Source organism: Poecilia mexicana, unplaced genomic scaffold (genome assembly GCF_051168715.1).
Source record: "Poecilia mexicana isolate PSO_F unplaced genomic scaffold, ASM5116871v1 scaffold_15, whole genome shotgun sequence".
Classification (NCBI taxonomy): domain Eukaryota; kingdom Metazoa; phylum Chordata; class Actinopteri; order Cyprinodontiformes; family Poeciliidae; genus Poecilia; species Poecilia mexicana.
In genome coordinates, this window is record NW_028263384.1 from 19570929 (window position 1) to 19589516 (window position 18588).

At 36.7% G+C, this 18588-nt stretch overlaps 1 protein-coding gene and 1 long non-coding RNA gene across 5 annotated transcripts; one reads left to right on the forward strand and one right to left on the reverse strand.

Moving 5' to 3' along the window:
- Positions 1–233: 233 nt before the first annotated feature.
- Positions 234–16804, forward strand: LOC106915506 (uncharacterized). Of its 2 annotated transcripts, XM_088012969.1 has the most exons (11): positions 234–929; positions 2487–2528; positions 4665–4733; positions 5111–5146; positions 5320–5373; positions 5613–5666; positions 10537–11234; positions 12761–12814; positions 13202–13255; positions 14741–14794; positions 16475–16804. In XM_088012969.1, the coding sequence occupies exons 7-11, from the start codon at positions 11076–11078 to the stop codon at positions 16553–16555; spliced, it is 402 nt and encodes a 133-aa protein (XP_087869095.1). In that variant the 5' UTR covers positions 234–929; positions 2487–2528; positions 4665–4733; positions 5111–5146; positions 5320–5373; positions 5613–5666; positions 10537–11075; the 3' UTR covers positions 16556–16804. The 2 variants fall into 2 exon arrangements, with proteins under 2 accessions (XP_087869095.1, XP_087869096.1); XM_088012970.1 differs by lacking the exons at positions 12761–12814; positions 13202–13255; positions 14741–14794; positions 16475–16804 and having other exon boundaries at positions 10537–11985.
- LOC148155331 (uncharacterized) lies at positions 7768–10068 on the reverse strand. 3 transcript variants are annotated; one of them, XR_015765480.1, is made up of 6 exons: positions 9930–10068; positions 8815–8903; positions 8608–8725; positions 8364–8431; positions 8174–8289; positions 7768–8074 (listed from the first exon to the last, which is right to left on the reverse strand). It is a non-coding gene; the product is annotated as an uncharacterized LOC148155331 (long non-coding RNA). The 3 variants fall into 3 exon arrangements; XR_015765478.1 differs by lacking the exon at positions 9930–10068 and adding an exon at positions 9515–9910 and having other exon boundaries at positions 8815–8924; XR_015765479.1 differs by lacking the exon at positions 9930–10068 and adding an exon at positions 9515–9909.
- Positions 16805–18588: the final 1784 nt, after the last annotated feature.

Below are 18588 nucleotides of genomic sequence, written 5' to 3' on the forward strand. Positions count from 1 at the left end.
ATGGCCTGAAAGGAGAAAAGGTAGGTAAACATCAAATCAAGCTTTCACCTCAAAGACAAATATAAACCAGAGATCTTTTATCACAACTTGAACACGCTAGACAACTTGCGGAGACACATTTCAGATTGCTCGTCCTGCACACCAGCCTCAATTACATTGTGGCTTTATGTTCTCATGCTGGATGTCTTTCCGCGGAAGAGCTGAAAGCAGCAAAGTAGGAAAGTGGAAAAGTGTGTAGTTTAAATTTAACCTCAAAAGGTGCACTCGAGGTCTCCTGTCCACTGGAGTCACTTTGGTGCACCAAAGTGACTCCAGTGTATATACTGAAGGGTGGAATTAACCAAAATCGCTCGTGGGAGTACTTTTGTCAACATTTTAATTTTGGACAGTAGAATTTAGAATTTGCATTTACTTTACTTATTAAATATGTTATAAATGATTACCTATTGATGTTTTGTTTTTTTTACATTTGAGGTTTGGTTAAAGTTGTATAACACTGGATTTATATTAATTTGACATTTGTCTTCAATCAAATATTTTTTTATATATATTACAAAGAAAGTCAGTTGAGAACTCAGACATTAGGGACATTGGGGACTCATTCTGAATCGAGATCTGTTTTTATTACTCAAACAATTTAAAGCAGATGACAGTTTTGTTTTTTTTTGTTGTTTTTTTTGTTTTTTTAAATGGTGATGTGAAACTTTGTGTAGAAAAAGATTTTAACGTCTGTTTAAGCCTGCATATGCAGGTCAGTTATGTGTGTGTTGTAGTTTCCATTTGACTGAGTAGATGACAACCCATTTGCCACTTTGTTTATTAACTAGCATCTGGTTTCCTGCCCACAGGGAGACTCTGGGGCAGTGATTGGTCCACAGGGGCCTCCTGGTCCTAAGGGGGAGCCTGGAGAACCTGGCAGTTCATATATGGTGGGTGTCATGCAATACACATACAATTTAGGCCAATATACAGTACATTGATTTAGTTCAGTTGTTAAACAGTGGAAATGTCTACATTAAACCATTTTTAAATATAATTACTACATATATGAGTTACCTAATCATTTAATTTTACATTCTGATATCGCTGACAAGGTTTGAATCAAACCTTCTGATTCCTTAACGACGACTTTAAATTGTCTGATATCCAACTGAATCCAGAATCTCTTTATTGCCGGATATACGGGGACAGAGGGTTGGACTGGGGTAGAAATCCTTGTACTGCAGCACTTGCTGCCCCAGCATTCCTGTTGGACAGTTTACCACTCCGTGATATTAGAGAGATGCAAGGCCATTAAGCAATCCATTTCTGGATGTTTCCAACCCGTGTAATCACCTATCCTCCCATTTTGGGGCTAATAGCTGTTTGAGCACTTTCCTTTATGGAAACAACTTCACACACACAGAGAAGTGCCGGAGTCGTGCTCAATAGCACTCGCGCTCCTTAATCACGGGCAATGCTCTTTAAACAATCATGTTTGTTTGTCTGTAGAAATGTGAGTCTCAGCAATAAGCCCCACTGTAAGCTGTGCAATAACAGGCAGACGGCAGAAATATAAAAACCTCTTGAAAAAATGCTCCAGCTTTCTATATTTTCTACAGGCTTTCTTTGAAAGATTTGTGTTTTATGGTGATTTATTGACCCTCATTGTAAAGAGAAATAGCTTTCATTTATAGCAGACTCTGTTTTACAGAGGTAATTTCTATGAGAAGCATATTTATAACATTTCAGGGCCAAAAAAATGAATAAAATAAAATAAAATAAGAATTTAGGCCTTTTAATGTGTACTTTAAGTAGCTTAATTGGTTTTGCCTTCAAATAAGTAACAATTAACTTCTTATTGTTTGCTTTTTGTGCTATCGTTATCTCAAATTAGCAATCACTCTGTTGTCTCAAACAATGACAAATGTTTTATTTGTTTCACCAAAGTGCAGATGCATTAAATTTATTAGAAGCTTTCTTTTTTAAAGAAAAGCAATCATTAAACTGTACTTTCTCTCAGAAAAATGCTTTACTTCCCCAACTTTCTTGTTTCAAGTTTAAGTGTACACCACACCCCACTCTTTTCAATACTGTAGAATTGCTGTGTTAGTCCAAATCCAACTTCAGCAGAACTAATTTACATTGTGCAATGTAGGGCTTGTAACACTAATACATGCTGACCAAAGAAATCAATGTCTCGTCTGGATGGCACAGTAAATAATGCTTACACTAGCCTCGGTTCCAATCAACGTTTTGTTCTCCGCGTTGTAGCATTATCGCTGTGCCTCTTCACATTGGAAGTAATAAAACAGCACCGAACATGAACTCATGATGCATTCCCGCGTTCAGGTCGCTGTCGTTTGTAGAGGTTGTACAAGTTCAAGAATCCAGTTTTAATTAAAGCGCTATAATTTATACTAAGAGAGGAGAGCGGCTGCTCAGTTGACAACAAGATTTGCAGACAGAGGTCCAGGTCTGACGCGCTCTTCCTGTTGTTTTCTCAGAGTGATGGGCTGTCTCTGAGTAGAGGGTCTCGTGGGCCGAAGGTAAGAGCCAAAGAGAACATATCTTTTTTTTTTTTTTTTTCTCAAAACATGAGCAAGCTACAGGTACATGCCTCAAGGCAAATATGAATAAGAACTTTCTGACCTTTAACTTGGATCTTAAGAATTGGAATTTGTTAATGTACAAAAAAAATCCTGTTCTTACAAATATTTTTGATTTCTTATTATTTTCCAATATTAATCATTTGAATAGTAACTGAGGGATGATGATGATGATTATGGTGGTAATGCCAATAAGTTACCAGTTGTGATCTCAGCAGGGAAGCATGTTAATTCTTTCTTCAATATTTGGTCAATAAATGAGAGAAAAGCTCAAACACTTAGACTTCATTACTTACGAACCAAATTCCGCAACATTAGCACTATGGTCAGACATGACTAGATGATATGTGAAACTAATTGAGCAGAATAACAAAAGATATTTAAATTTGAACTGAATTAATTGTTTGGACAACTGCTTATATTATAGATTTGCATACAGTGCAGTTGTTTGATATTGACATGTAAATTATCTTTTTGTATTCTACATACCTTGGGGAGGGGGGAAATGGTTGAAATGAATAACTCATTGACTGATTGGTTGATTGACTGCATAATTAAAAACAATGTTTTAGTTGCATTTTAAAGCAACCATCCCAGTCAATGCAATGTAAAACAAAGAGAAGCTCATTTCACAGTCAAGATGTGACAGCTTAAAAAGAACAACCCCCCTCTCTTGGTTTTAACCTCGGGCTAGAAAGCTACCAATAATCTCTTGTTAGATGACCTGAGGGCGCGTATAGATGAGTAAGCCTTTAACAACATAGACTTGAGCTGTGGAGCTTGGCCTAATAAGTTAAAAGCAAGAAATAGAAGTAGAATCCCGCTGGTTGGCTGGTCAAAAGGCACATAGGGATTTGGTCTAAATCTCTGCTGAAACTGGTCCATGTATTGCCTTTTTCAATGTTGATGGGTGTATTTTGGTGTTGACAAGTAATATCTACTTCAAGTTAAAGAAAAATATATGAGGTTGCTGAAATAACGTGTAACAAAAAGAGAGGAAGCCACAATATGCTCAATTCTTCACACCATGAAAAATAAAGCTTCACAAATTAAAAGCTGATTGATCATTTAGAAAACAATTTAATTCTAGATTGTTAGACTTGCATAGTCTTACAGAGCATTTTGGATGTGAACATAGTTACCATAGACATCTTCTTAAAAGACAAAAGAAATCAGCTAATGTTTTTACAATCAACCTTCAATTCAGTTGAAGGTTGTCTTAGGATTTCCTCTGACAGCTTTAAACATCTCGAGAAATTTTATCCAACTCTTGCCAAATAGATTAAGTCAAGTAAATTAGATTGTTGCTCTCTGAGACAAGATGTTTTGAAGTTTTGGCAAAGATACTCAATTAAATTGAGGCCGGGACTTTGACTAGGTCATTCTGACATATAAAAGTGCTTTAATCTAAACCATTTAATTGCTCCCTTGGGATGCTCTTGTATGTTCAGGGTTGCTGCTCCGCTAAAAATGAACCTCAACCCCAGTGTCAGGCTTTTTACAGACACTAAACAGTTTTGTTTTGTTTTTTTTCAGAGTTGTACGGTATTTAGCTCCATTAATCTGCTAACACCAAGCAGGTATTATGAAGTGAGGTTGTTTTAATTCAGAATAAATGAAAAAAAAAAAAAAAAAAACTAGTTAGTCCAATACAGTATGATGCTGTAATTTCTTAGTCCTGGACATGACAATCTCAATGCTTTAATAGATAGCAGATAGTAGAATTTTCTCTCATTTCTTTCATCCAAAAATGATCTTTGTTTCTGAAGACAGGATGCATTAATCATATGTATAAGTTATACTCAGAACAACCCCAATGTATTCTTACATTCTGTGTATGGTTAATGTTATGTGTCAGTGGAGGTTTTCCCTTCTGGTGATTCCCAGTTATTACTAGCGTTGTCATTTACATAGACAAAATTCTGAATTCTGACTTTGAATGTAATGGGTAATAGAGATGTACACCGTCTTTCTTCAGATACAAGCGATAAGGCACACTGAGTTTAATAGTTAATTATTATGCAGCGCAGGAGCTCTCCCGTCTTCCGAATTCATCACACCTTTTGTTTGTGTCAGGGTGAACGAGGTGTGCCTGGAGTGCCTGGAGACCACGGCGAAAAGGGAGAACCTGGAGAGAGTATTGTTGTGAGTATGATGTTGTATTGATTCACCTATCACTCCTTCATTTATTATTTAGCTCACACCGTGATAACTTGTCATAGAAACTGAAGAGTCTCAAGATAAGTGGTCATTAAATACATCTTTAGGTGAAAACACTGGGTATTATTTCAAGGGGCCGGCGCATCACGTTCGTTCGTGATTCATTACAAAGTGCAGCTATCCATCGATACGTTCTTTGAACTTTGCAAATTTGACTGTGAATGAGTGTGTGTTCAGTTTTGAAACACAGGATAGTTGGAGACAAAGAATCAATAGAGCAAAAGGTGCCTAACACAATTACTGTACTGGATCCGGGTGCTAGAGGGCGGATGGTGTTAACAAGATGTGTGATGTGTTTGTAGGGCCCCGCGGGACCCCCAGGGAAGCCAGGAGCTGAGGTCTGTAGCAAATTCTCACTTTCGCAACACAGAAACAGCATGTCCATGTTTTTTCACCGAGGTTTCGGTTAAATCAGGATGTGGACAATTCCAGCAGAATCTTTTGTGCTACAAATAGAAATGAACAAATTCTGCTAATATAAATCTATAAACTAACTATAGGTCTTCTATAGGGTCTCCGTGGACCACCGGGTTTATCCGGCCCTCCTGGAGCTCCAGGAAGAGAGGTTAGTGGGTACAGTCTATCACTTTATTCTCATTCAGTCCCACATGTATGCAGATAAAAGATGACCGGCTGCATAAAAGATTGTCAGCTTCCTGCTGTGGATGTCCAAATGCGTCGTATCGCTGCTGCCGGCCACAAATCACCACCAACTGAGATGACTGTGAAACGTTATAGACCTTCACGTCTGCATGATATTGCTCCCAGTAGGACTGTTAACTCTATTCTTTCTCTCAATTAAAGGGCTCCCCTGGTAGACCGGGTCCACCGGGCCCTGCTGGACCTCCAGGTGAACCAGTAAGTAAGAATATCACTTTTGTCCAATTCAGGATCACTGAGCAGCAGTGAGAGGTGCAGATATATCACTTTTAGCATGTGTTCAAAACCAAGGCTTTAGATCAGTGGCCTCAAACTCCAGCCCTCAGGGGCCGGTGTTCTGCAACCTTTAGACATTTCTGTGGTTCAGCACATCCACCTCCAATATTAGCACATTAGCAGAGCTCTGTAGTGACTAGCGAGGCATTTTTATCATTTAATTCAAGTGTGTAAGACGAGGGACTCATCTAAAAGTTGCAGAAGTCTGGCCGTTGAGGACTGCAGGTTGAGACCCCTGTTTTAGGTAAAACAGCATGGTTGCATATATAAAACAGCTTCTGTAGAATTTCTTATGGCTTTACAGCAGCAAATACACAGCCCCGTACCTTGGTTAAACACTGCAATGAATGAAAAACAATGGTTTCTATGTCACAGCAAGTTATTTGAATATTTTAGATTCCATTTTCAGGGTTTGAAAACAAGGAATTACATTTACTTGTGTTATTGTATTTGAGTAACATCTATAATATAAAATATCTACTTTTACTTTTGAGTACATTTGGGATTGTACTCGGTTGAATTTCAAGCCAGTTACTGAGTAAAAAAATATATATATATTCCTGCATTAAAAACTGCATGTTGTACTAAAAAAAAGCAAAAAAAAGCAGATCAGTAAAAACCTATTACCCTCCCTGAGAGAGTGCACAACCTGTATATGGAGATAGTGTGCGGCGCACCACCTGGAGAATCTGCAACTTTAATCTGTGACACGACACCAGAAACTCGCTGAACAATTCACACTCAAAAACCAGGAGGAAGATGGAGATGCAAAGCGTGCTGTTCCAGCTTAGAGAAATACTCTGTCACATTCGTTTGCAGAAACAGTGAACCTACATCACTGACTCCAAGAAAAAAAACACAGAAACCTTGCGTTGTGCACTGCAAGCCGCATATGCTCCATATATCTGTATATAAATAATGGTTTTCCCAATGTCACGGCTCCAAACATCTGAACATTACACCTGCAGCAGTGACACAGTTAGTCAAATAAGAGCCTACGCGTTTTGTTGAGGTATAAATAAAACAACATCGTTTCATTTTTCAGCAAGAAACTTGAATAAAATCGACCTACACTTACATGTATGACTCTAATCTGCTGGTTAATTAACGTCATCAGAAATTATTAATGTTAATACTGACTTGATTAAGCAGATCGTTACTGTACATCTAAATCCCTGTCAGGGTTACGCTGACAAGTGGGCACCATCTGCTCTGTCCTAAAACAGCCAACATTCTTAAAAATAATGCTTACCATCAATTTATTGAAGATGGATTGTAATGATGCTGCCTTTACTATCTTTTACTTGGCAGCCATTTCCTTGGCAGCTCTGTGGCAGAATATTACTCAGCATATTATATAAGACTTTTATATAGTCTTTGACCAGCAGATGGATTTCTGGGCATGTCGCATCATGTGCTGCATTTTGAAGGTTACATGGTGGAACTTTAGTTTTGTGCGTAGATGTTGCGCATGTGCGCAGGTTTAAAGCAACACTAATGTTTTTCTGCATATATGGGCCATACCAAAAAGACTATATGAACAACTTTGTGGCATGAATACACATCACACCTTTACCCTGTAGGAACTGCAGCCTTTATGTAATTACAGTATTTCAATATGCTAAATCTCCTGCAAGCTAAAGATTCATAACACCTTTCTCATTCATTTTTGGCTTTATAATGATTTTAGGTTTTTGACACTGATAATGTTTTTAGTATGTTACACAGTAAAAACTGCTGGGTTAAAAATAACCCAATACGTAACCCAGCGCTGGGTCAAATATGGACCGACCCAACGCTGGGTTGTTTTAACCCAACTGGGTTGGGTTGAGGGTTTGACCCAGCACATTGGGTCATGGCAACTAACCAAACGTTGGGTTAAATTGACTTGTTTAAATTGGTTAAACTGACCCAAAATTGGGTTGAAATTCATAACCCAACACAAGGGTTATTATACCACTATAGTTGGGTTAAAAAAAATTATTTTAAATTTCACTATATAAAAACAGGATTAAAAGACATATGAATTTAAAGCTTCTTTTATTTCCACATGATACATATATAGAGCCAGCAATTTCATTTACAAAAGTTACAAAACATAAGTAGTTAAATCACTTCAATTCATTTGGCTACAACTCCAGAAGTATCTGTTACTCCATATTAGAAAACATTTAATGAAAAAAAGTCTGTTTTAAAGCAAACTACAAGTAAACCTTTCAGCCATTAAACAAGGAGCATTTTTAACGACACTTTAGCATTTTGCCTGTCTCCCTGCATGAGGACATACAGGTTGTCACATTTTGTAGATGCACCACCAGGTTTGTCCCAACCTGATGGAGAGAGAAGACAGAAAATAACAGGCCATTAGTGATGAACTTATATAAACAGCAAACAATTTGAGCATGATTCAGAGATGAATGTTGACTTACAGGCTGGATATCAATGAAACCCTCTGAACTTCCAGGTTGATGGATCTGAAACTCTTCTCCCAAATGTGTAAGTAGGGAGGAGCACTGGCAGCAGCTGCAGGGCTACATCATCTTGTCTGCATGGGAAACATAAGCTTGTGTTAAAATGTTAAATGTTAACAGTTTATAAACATCTCTTGAGCTTCAATACCTTAAGGGAGAAAATTCATGTTGTTGAGAAGACGGCCGCTCCTTTCTCTTCTTGGCCATACAAAAGATCTTCGTTGAGAACAAGAGAGAGAAGCACAAAAACAGGCCTTTAGTGAATTTAAAGGTAAAGGGCTACATTCTCAAAAACTAATTTCTGACTGATTCTAGTTTAACACAAAACCTCACTATTGAATGTGATGCACTTAAACAATCTGAGCATTATTCAGAGATGAAGGTTGACTTACAGGCTGGATATCAATGAAAACATCTGAATTTCCAGGTTGATGGATCTGAAACTTCTCCCAAATTAGTAAGGTGGAGCAGGAAGGGGTACTGGCAGCAGCTGCAGGACTACATCATCTTCTGTATCAAACATAAGTTAGTGTTAAAATGTTACAGTAACTAAAAAGCATGACAACATTTTAGAGAACATTTCTTCTGAGCTTCAATACCTTGAGGGAGCAGACTCATGTTCTTGGTCATGCAGAAGGTCTTCGTTGAGAACGAGGAGTTTGGGTTTCGCTTAATTCTCCTGAAGATCCTGGATGTAAAATTACAAAATCTATCAGAAAAGACAAAATCACAAATCAAACTTTAATGACTGAATTAAATCTTATAGCTGTCTCAACTGCAAATAACTTGTAATTAGCCAGCAATTTCAAATGTTCAGAGTAATTTTATGTTCCTAAAAATAAATATAGCACTTAATAAAATAAAATGACATATAATTTAATTTAGAAGTAAAACTTAACACAAACTTAGTGCTGAATAACTTTCAGCACCAACTTTAAATAAATGTATTTGTAATTAATACCGTAGTAACAATAATAATAAAATGAGCAAACATTAACATTAGATATTGTCTTAGTTTTGCTTTTAATTCGTTGCCTAAAACCAGCGGGAGTTTGAAAGCAATGTGCCGGGAGACGGTCGTTCTCTCTCGGCTTAACGAGCCGCTCCGCCCGGTCAACTGACAGAGGGCGAGACGAGCCGGCGGCTGGAGGGGAGCGATAAGTGCGAACACGTCCGAGCATGTTTGTAATTAAGCTATATGTTAATAAACCGAGCGCATAATTCAGGTTTACACAACTAATTTATCGCCTAATAACTTTGCAAAAGTTATTTTATTTTCAAAAAGCATAATATACCCACATTATTAAAGCTCTGCTCGCTCTCCTCCGCCATTACTGCTGGTGTTCGAACACGTAGCCTCAGCCCGCTAAGGATGCGCGCGCATATTGCAAAAATCAGGGGACAAACCGTCAACTACCTTTTCTTTTAAAACTAAATCGATTTTTAAAAATTTGACTATGTTAAGTTACGAACAAATATGATTGAGGTTATATTAAAAACTGAATTTAATTTACTTGACAAATTGTGTCCTTCCCCTTCATCTATTTTTTCCCCAACATCCGTATTGTAGCAACACCGAAGCTCTTTGTCAGAGGAACCTACCGTAATAAACATTTTAAATAACCATAAAAATAAATATCAAACATGTTTGAAATAAATTCAATTTATGTATAAAATTCTATAAACGTTGAAACTTTATCTTCTTTTTACTTACCATGTCTTATTTCAAAGTAGAGGAGAAGTCCGTTATGCAATGTTCACAGTCATGTTGAAAATGGAGGCTTGTGAAGAGGGGCGTGGCTTCTTCCAAGTTTCATCTTTAACCCAACCGTTTGGGTAAATCTACCCACCCAACTCCTGGCTCAACAGAAGTGTGCAAGATGTAGACTTCCGATAAATTTCTGACCCAACTCATGAGTTATGAATTTTGACCCAATATTTGGTCAAACTAACCCAACCTATGACCCAACAGCTTCAACCCAGAAATTGGGTTATGAAAATAACCCAGCATTTTTTACTGTGTAGAATCCTGAAGCGTTATGATTTAAGGTTTTCCTCAAGTGCTGCAAAGAAAAACTGGAACGAAACAGTTTGATAAACGTGTGTGTGTAAAAACTCATCTTGGAATAAATGATGACCTTGTGGATCTGGTAATGTTTTTGTGTAGGTGTTTGTGTGTGTGTGCGTGCGTGCGTTCGTGCGTGCGTGTGTGAGTGTGTTCAATTTACAAGATGTAGCTGAACCAAACAGCTGCAGCGTATTATTAAATACCATGAAAGATTTGCCCTGAAAGACAAAACCCTCTCTTCTTTCTCTGACAGACTGCCCTGCCTATCGTTGGAGACATGGGTGCATTACTTAAGGTATTTCCTCTGCATAGATCACAATACTTAGAGCTTTTATGTTTGTTTATTTTTCAAACAGATTGATGTTTTGATTTTTTTTTTTCTTTTTTTTGTTATTATTTTTTCTTCCTTCAGAGCAAAACTGATGTTATGCCTTTTGTCCAGATAAATTAATTTATTGCTTATGTACTTATTTAATGTTACTTGGTGAAACATAATAATACTTTTTGACAAACTGCTGTAGTAAATACATTTAGTTTTTGTATTTTTAACTTTTTTTTTTCCTGTTCACTAATTCGGCCCAACTTTGCACCCGTTTCCTGGAATTACACGAACCTAAAAGTCTCACTCCATGACTGTGGCATGGAATGAGACTCTTGAAGGCACTACTTGGTTCCCATTAATTCTGCTCAGGAGACATTCTGGGAACATTTCGTGTCAGTCAAGGTCCTTAGTCCTATCCGGGCTGATGTCACATAATATGAGGTAAAAATGCAGTGTGCCAGCTCTGCTTGATGAAATCTTATCTGTGCCGCTGGTTTTGCTTCTCGCCTCGCCTGCTTTGGCAGAACGCCTGCAGTCTTTGCCAGACAAGAGTTCCTGGTCTGCCTGGGCAGAAGGGAGAGAAGGGTTCCCCTGGAGTGCACGGAGTGGAAGGCTTGGTGGGAGAAAAGGTACATCCAGTTCTGGACATTGTTAATTTATTTTGCATGTGTAATTCAGCCTTTGGCGTTTTGATATAGAGTGGCATTTAAATATTTTAGACACGACCGCATTGCAACAGTTTACTGTCCAAATATGGCTCAAGATGATATAAACCAAAATCAAGATGACATATCTGCAAGTGCAAAACCTTCTTAGTATTAGGCTTAATAAGAAGGTTTTGTAAAAGGATTATTTAAAAAGATATATGCACTAGGTGTATGCTTACTGTTTTCAAAATGAAAAAAAAATTATCTGAGTTTTTAATTGCTTGAAGTTAATGTAAATTCTGCTCCTTGTGTCTCTGCTGTAATCTTTCATTCACACTAACTGTTGAGAAGTAGTTTCTTGAAATTGAAGCAGTTTCAAATAAAACCAAAGAAAGTATAAGAAGTCCAAATAAAAACTACAGAAGTTACTACGATTTTAAAAATATAAAAACATTTGACAAAAATTGGGAAAAAGAAACAAGACTTTATTAAATAAGAAAGTCATCTTACTAGTTATAACATGCTAATTGAATCAGTTACATGTTTCTTTCAGAGCAGTTTTAAAATTACCGTAACCTCGCAAAATATAAACAAAGGAAAGGAGATATTTTTGAAGCTTACTTCAAATTGACACAACAAACAAATGTATTTTTTTTTTCTAAACATATCTTGGCTCTGGTGCCATTAAAAAAAGAGTTTGATACAACAAAATGATTGAATAATAAGAAAATAACTAATGAACAGAAAAATCTACACAAAGGACAGAGCTCAAATTGATCTGTGTCTTATTAATGTATTATTTGAAAAAAAAAAGTCTTATCAGAATGGGCCTATTTCACAGAAGATATTTTTATGAAAAAGAGAAACGAGAACAAAAACTTAACAAATGGGAAATGCATTTCTGTTTTTACCTGCATTTTTACAAAATATCCAACATGCATGAATTTAGAGACCGACTGAAACGGATGCATATGCCCCAAATGTCTGCCATAAAATAGGCTGATAGAAGCCCGAATATGAGCAACAGAATTCTAGTTTTTTGCAGCAGTGACCCATCAACGTACTGCTGATTCACAGCCAAACATTCCTACCATCTTCAAGAAACTTTCTTCAGAGGCAAAAATCTGTTGCATCCTCATAAAACATTTAGAATCGGAGGTCCTTCAAATGAAATTCTTGGAAGTTGTGCAGACTGCCGAAGCTGGAAAAGAAGTTGTTGACAAGTAGATTCAGTCGTTGAGGTGGAGCAACCAAAGCATTTATATATACACACATTTTCAGAACTGGGGCGGTTTTATATTGGAAAACTGGGGTAAAGCATAGCAGACACATACATGTGCCAAACACTTAACACACTGTGAAATGAGAAGCTTAAAAATATATATCCTAAAGTGTCAAAGTAATGTCACATTACACTAAAATCAGCAAGGAGATTATACTTATGCTGACAGTAACATAAGCCGGAGCGGTGTGCCTATAGTAACATTCAGTATGTGTGTTCTGAACAGGGGGATCCAGGTGTAAGAGGTCCGATGGGTAATCCAGGAAAAGAAGGCCCAAAGGTGACATCGGGGTTTTAAAAACTAATGCAGTCTGTTAGAATTTCCTTTAATTATGCAGCTTTTAATCTGTGGAAGAAAAATGTTTAATTAATTGTGGTGATTTAAAGTCAAATATTTACGTTTTGCACGTATGGTTGTCATTGCTGGCAACCTACAGAGTTTTTCTATTGTTAATGTTATTAGGATCACTTGGTGCTCTCTGCAGAAATTGTTGCTATGGATACAGCCTTGCACCAATGAAACAGGCTCAGCAATTTCAAGTTGTGTGCTGGAAGAGACATTTTGAAGTTTACCCCTGTCAGCCTTTAGTTTGAGGCTTTTTTTCTTTTTGTGGTTTGTGAAAAACATTCACTTCTCTTTAACTCACTGGTTCTGCTCACCCTGCAGGGCGTAAAGGGAGAGAGAGGCTTCCCAGGCCCCTCCGGAGACAAGGGTGATGAGGTAAGCAAGGACGATGTTTAATCCAGCAAATTAAACCACTTGTCATCAGGCTGTTTGGACTGGACAGTGGTATTGAGATTTTCAGACAACAGCAGTACTGTGAAAAAAACCCCCACTATTTTCTTCTGGCTTCTTTGTCATTCTCCGATGTTTCAGAACATACAAGTTTTGTAATAATAATAATAATAATAATAATAATAATAAAAAGAGATGTACAACAGAGGCGGTTTTGAAATGATAATTTTCGAAACCAGTGTTTCCCGATGTGGAATTCTAATCTTGAAGAAAGAAGAAAGTTCAGCCATCAGTTCATGACCTTAAAGTCAAGCAGCTTTGGGTTATGCAGCAGGACTGAATAGCTAAAATGAAAAACTGTAAGGTTTGGTGTGACTTATTTTCAAAAACCCTCTGATTTGTTGTTTCAGGTGTTTGATGGGAAATGTTGCCATCAAACTTTTAGGTTCAAGGGATATTTTTCTTTCTCATCCAGGGTTAAGTTAGTTTTGTTAGGTCTTTTTTTTCCATTAATTGCAATTTGAAAACTATGATATGAAACAGTAAGTTGTTCACAACACTATTTACTGTAATATTTTGAGACCCTGCAGTTTTAAATGGGAGCTATTAAAAATTGTCTACAACATAGCGTCTGCTCTGTGTGCTGTGTCTTCCTCTCAAAGTACCCACTTTATCATAAACATGGCATGTAATGTGTGTCTGTGCATCTGTGTTATTAAAAAGAGAGCAATTTTATCCTACAGCAGCAACTAAAAGATATTTAGCGAACAACCAAAATTATAAGTAGATTAGACTGTTTATGCCCAATAAACAAACATAATGCATAAACTAATACAGACACATTAAACACTACTCACTTTAAACGCAGCAGTAACAGACACTGTAGGCAAAACCAAGTTAGATGTTAATAATGATTAACTTCTCAATTATTGGAAATCTTGTCACCCATTTCTGGATTTTATTTTGTGTAAGATTTCTCAAGTAATATATATTTTTTAAAAGCTTTGTACAGTAAGATTTTCTCAATTTGCATTTTTTTTTTACATTTAGATTTAATATATAAATTGACCCTAAGGTTGATAGCATTCATCATACAGAAAGCCTCACCCCCACTCCCAGGGGTAGTCAGCTGTGGAGCTCTCAGCAGGTCCAGATGCCTACAACACTGTCACCGACCGAAGCACTCAAATAAACTGATACTATACTTTTCACACATGGTGGTGGATTATTGAAACTCACACCTGCTTAGTGTTCATATTGAAGCTGATATCTCATTTTATAAACATGTGCTCCTGAGCAGATGTGCAGACGGAACGGAGGCTCTGACTGACTGAAGGGTTTGCTGATGTGAATGCTAATGCTCCTCAAGTATTTGCAAATGGGCCAACTACTGCAAATCAGTTATTCCAATTATTTGAAGCAATTATTCTTTGATTTTTAAACCGAGTATCAATTTACTGTCGTCTCCAGGGCCCTCCAGGAGCTCCAGGACTTCCAGGCGTAACAGGTCGAACAGGAGCCCCGGTAAGTCTTATTATTTTATTTTATTTTTTTATTTATTTATTTTTTTACTTTAGCATTTTCACAATAAATGAAAACTAATACCATCACAAAAGGGACATGAGATTCAGCAATGACAGCAAAAAAAGTTAAAAAGAAATGCAGTTCATAGTGATCTCATAACAGCACTAGCATAGGATGATTGATTAAACATATTTAATGAAATTAAGGATAAAATGAGTTACAGGTACTCAGTGTTCTCCGAAATGAGGGTTAGTGTTACATGTAAGGCAGGAAGGGCTCACACATTCCCGTATTGTAGCTTGATTAGGTCACACATTTCCAGTTGAACAGAATGAGTTTCATTGGTGCCACCATTCCGAGGTGCACACCCATCTGAACACAGAAGGGAAGCATCCGTCCAGGTCCTTAGTGGTTTGAGATGCTGCAGCAGTATGAGCTTAAAATGTGCTAAAAGTGCTGTCTAAAAGGTCGCTAACACCAGACAGCATTAAAGCTGGTCTGCCATTGACTGCTCAGTAGAAAGACACTTATCCCACACTCGGGATAATTGAGGGTACATTGGGTTTAGTTTGGAGTAATCGGTCCGCAGATGACTTTGTCTTTTATCACCTTGTATTGAGTGTTAATAGAATACAACCAAAGTTGTGGCATTGCTTCAACCCACAGCTCTTCCACAACATCAGTTGCTATGCCTACTGTCCAAGTGTCTCTTATTCAGATGAGCAGATACCTGACTCTAATTCCTGATTTGGAAGCAGCAAAAATAAGATTGTGTAAATCAAAATTTACAGCAAATTTGAAATAACAATGCAAAATGAACAATAGTTTTGTGTCCTCCTCACACCAATACATGTCTACCTTGCAGGCGTTGCATAGAAAAATAGTTCTCTTAGGTAAATAACACTCCGGCATCACAGTTCATTTGACACTGAAGCGTGCATAATGTTTGTGTCACGACAGCACTGTATCATGACAGCAGTGACACAATGATAACATTACTTAGTTTCATACACAGTTAAGCAAAAGCTCTGTCGGCACCTTATGCAGACTTACAGACGACTGAGAGACAAAGTGGAACTGGCAGGGTGACTTACTTTAGGATCAATTTGGCTGATAATTGTCTGATCACTTGAGGCTCAAATGGAGCATTGAATTTCCCCCCACAGACTTTCAGTTAATTCTTACATAAAAAAATAAAAAATACTGCGTAAGCGCCATACCGAAAGTAATATACACCTACCAGAACATAGTAAACTCCACATCATTGATCCTAATACACGCACAATATTCAACTTAGATCACTTTAAAATTAGCACACATACTTTAATGGAATTGAATGATTTGATTTTATACAGGATTTTCTTTTCTCAGTACCCCAACATAAACCACAAGATGGTTAATATTACTTTAGTATCCAGATAACAATGTTTCAAGTCCAAGACCATGATTTTTGGACCTTTGAAATTTAAAGTGCTTTGTTGCCCCATAAAAAGGCAGTAAGATGTTTGAAAAAATAAATAAGTAAATACAGTTAAAAATGTTGGAAAGTCTGTAAAAGAGTTTAAAGGCCTGGACAGACTAAGCATCTCTACAGCAATCACTCAGTTATGCATAAGGGAAAATATTTTTTTTTATATAATTTGTGCTCAAATCAGATGTCATGTTTTTTTTTTTCTGCAGGGACTTGTAGGTAGACCTGGTTCTATGGGCCCACAAGGATCAAAGGGAGAAAAGGTAAGAAATGCTTTCTATGTAATGTAGTTTAACAAACACTGCAAAAAGTAAAATAAATGTCAGTCTTGTTCACAATTTGATAGATTAGGTTGAAGAAAAAGGAATGTGCTATTTTTCATAAATTACCTTCTATTAATTATCTTATTGATGTCTTTATTAGTCACCAGGGATGAAAATTAACTAATCAACCACCGCTGTGTTCAGGGTGTTGCCTCTTAGTGGAAATATTGATTTTGATGAGATTTTCTCCAAAATGATAACCTTGTTCAACCTTTATAGCTCCACTGTTGAAAATGAGAAACTAATATTCACAAATTCCAGTCCAACATCTGGTTTGAGGTGATTCCTCAAGAACCTGTTGGAGGGAAAACATCCCAACTTCAGAAGATGAGCTTTAACTTAACAGAGCTCTGTGGTTCCTCCTGTCAATATGAGAGTCAGGGTGAGGAGGCGCCATGTTAGGAAGATGAAGTGGAAGCTGCAGGATCTTCAGAACAAACAGGTCATGATGCTAAGCTACTGATCAATATAACCAGTTAAAAGCTAAAATGAATGGTTACATGCCAGATGTGGAAAACTGGGATGCACTCCATGCCATGATGTTCAGAGTTTAGGTCTCATCTTGGGGTGTCAACATTGCAGCCAGTGGGCTGAAGGAAATACAGCTTTATTTTGTAACAGTTCAAGAGCTACCCAGCTTTTATCACTTCGCAAAAAAATGAATCAGCACAGAAACTCCAAAGCACACAAAGAAGCTATATATATATATATATATATATATATATATATATATATATATATATATATATATATATATATATATATATATATAATTATTATTTTGTCATAGTACCCCCAAGAATTTAAAACTACTTTCACCCCTGTTAGTCACAGGGATAAAGTACTTTGCTACTTTTAACAGCGATGCAAAAGAAAACAAAATGCCACATCTATTGAGAATGCATTTTATTTCAAAATTCTTTGATGAATGTTAAAACCAGCATCGCTTTTACGGAGTCATCTTTACTTGACTTTGCTGTGGTACAGGAAAAGGCATAAGGCTTTATTTTAGCTACATTTCTAAAAGAATGTAACAGCAACTGAAGTCAATAGTTTTTGTTTACAGTGACAGGATGTGAAGTAGATAAAGTTTTGAACACTTAAGAAATCCTGAAAAGTAAAAAAAAAAAAAAAAAAAAAGTGGTGCTTGAAACATCTAGTTTTGCTTAAAATTTCTCTTAGCTGGTCTGAAAAAGATCAACAGTGTGTTTTGGTCTTTTTGTGATATGTATCTGGGTGTATATGGAGGTGTTTTGGTACGATCACAATGGAATCAAACACCTGAGAGGACACACTGAAAATCCTGTAAACTGTGTACTGAAACGGTCCAAAGTGATTTTTGAGATCTTACTTAGGGTCGAGACATTGTTAGAGGAAAAATAGTGTGTTACCAGACTGGTGGTATGAAAACAAGCAATTTGTGTTTTCCTATTATTTTTATTGCACCGAATGTTTAAGTGCTTATGTGTTTTCATGTCAGTGTATGGTTGCAGTTGTAGTTCTGTATAATGTGTATGTGATATGTGTATCTTTGTGTCTCTCTGGAGTTATTTATATAATAATATGTACATTTGTTGCATATGTGTGTTTTTTTATCTCTGTGAAACAGTGTTTTATGTCTATGTAGGCTGCCTGAGATGTTCCAATATCAGATACTGATTTGTATCCCTAATTCTGATCTGAGTCACTCAGAGTGAACATTTGTTGATGCCAAGCTCATTTTTAATGATCCGAGTAAATGTCTCAAAATAGTCTTTGCGTCACACTAAATTCTGAACAAAAAGAAAATATTGTGAATTTTAACTTCAATTTTAGAGATAGCAAAATTATGAAAGCTGTATGTAGGCTACCTATTAAAGTAAGATTTTTAGTATGTGGAAAGAAGTAAGATTTTGCAATTTCAATAAAATTTGAACAATGCTTATGTAAAATATATTTTTTTTTAAATAGGTTATTTTCAGTGTTATGTGAATAAATTCAAGTATGAGTCTTCTGAAAAT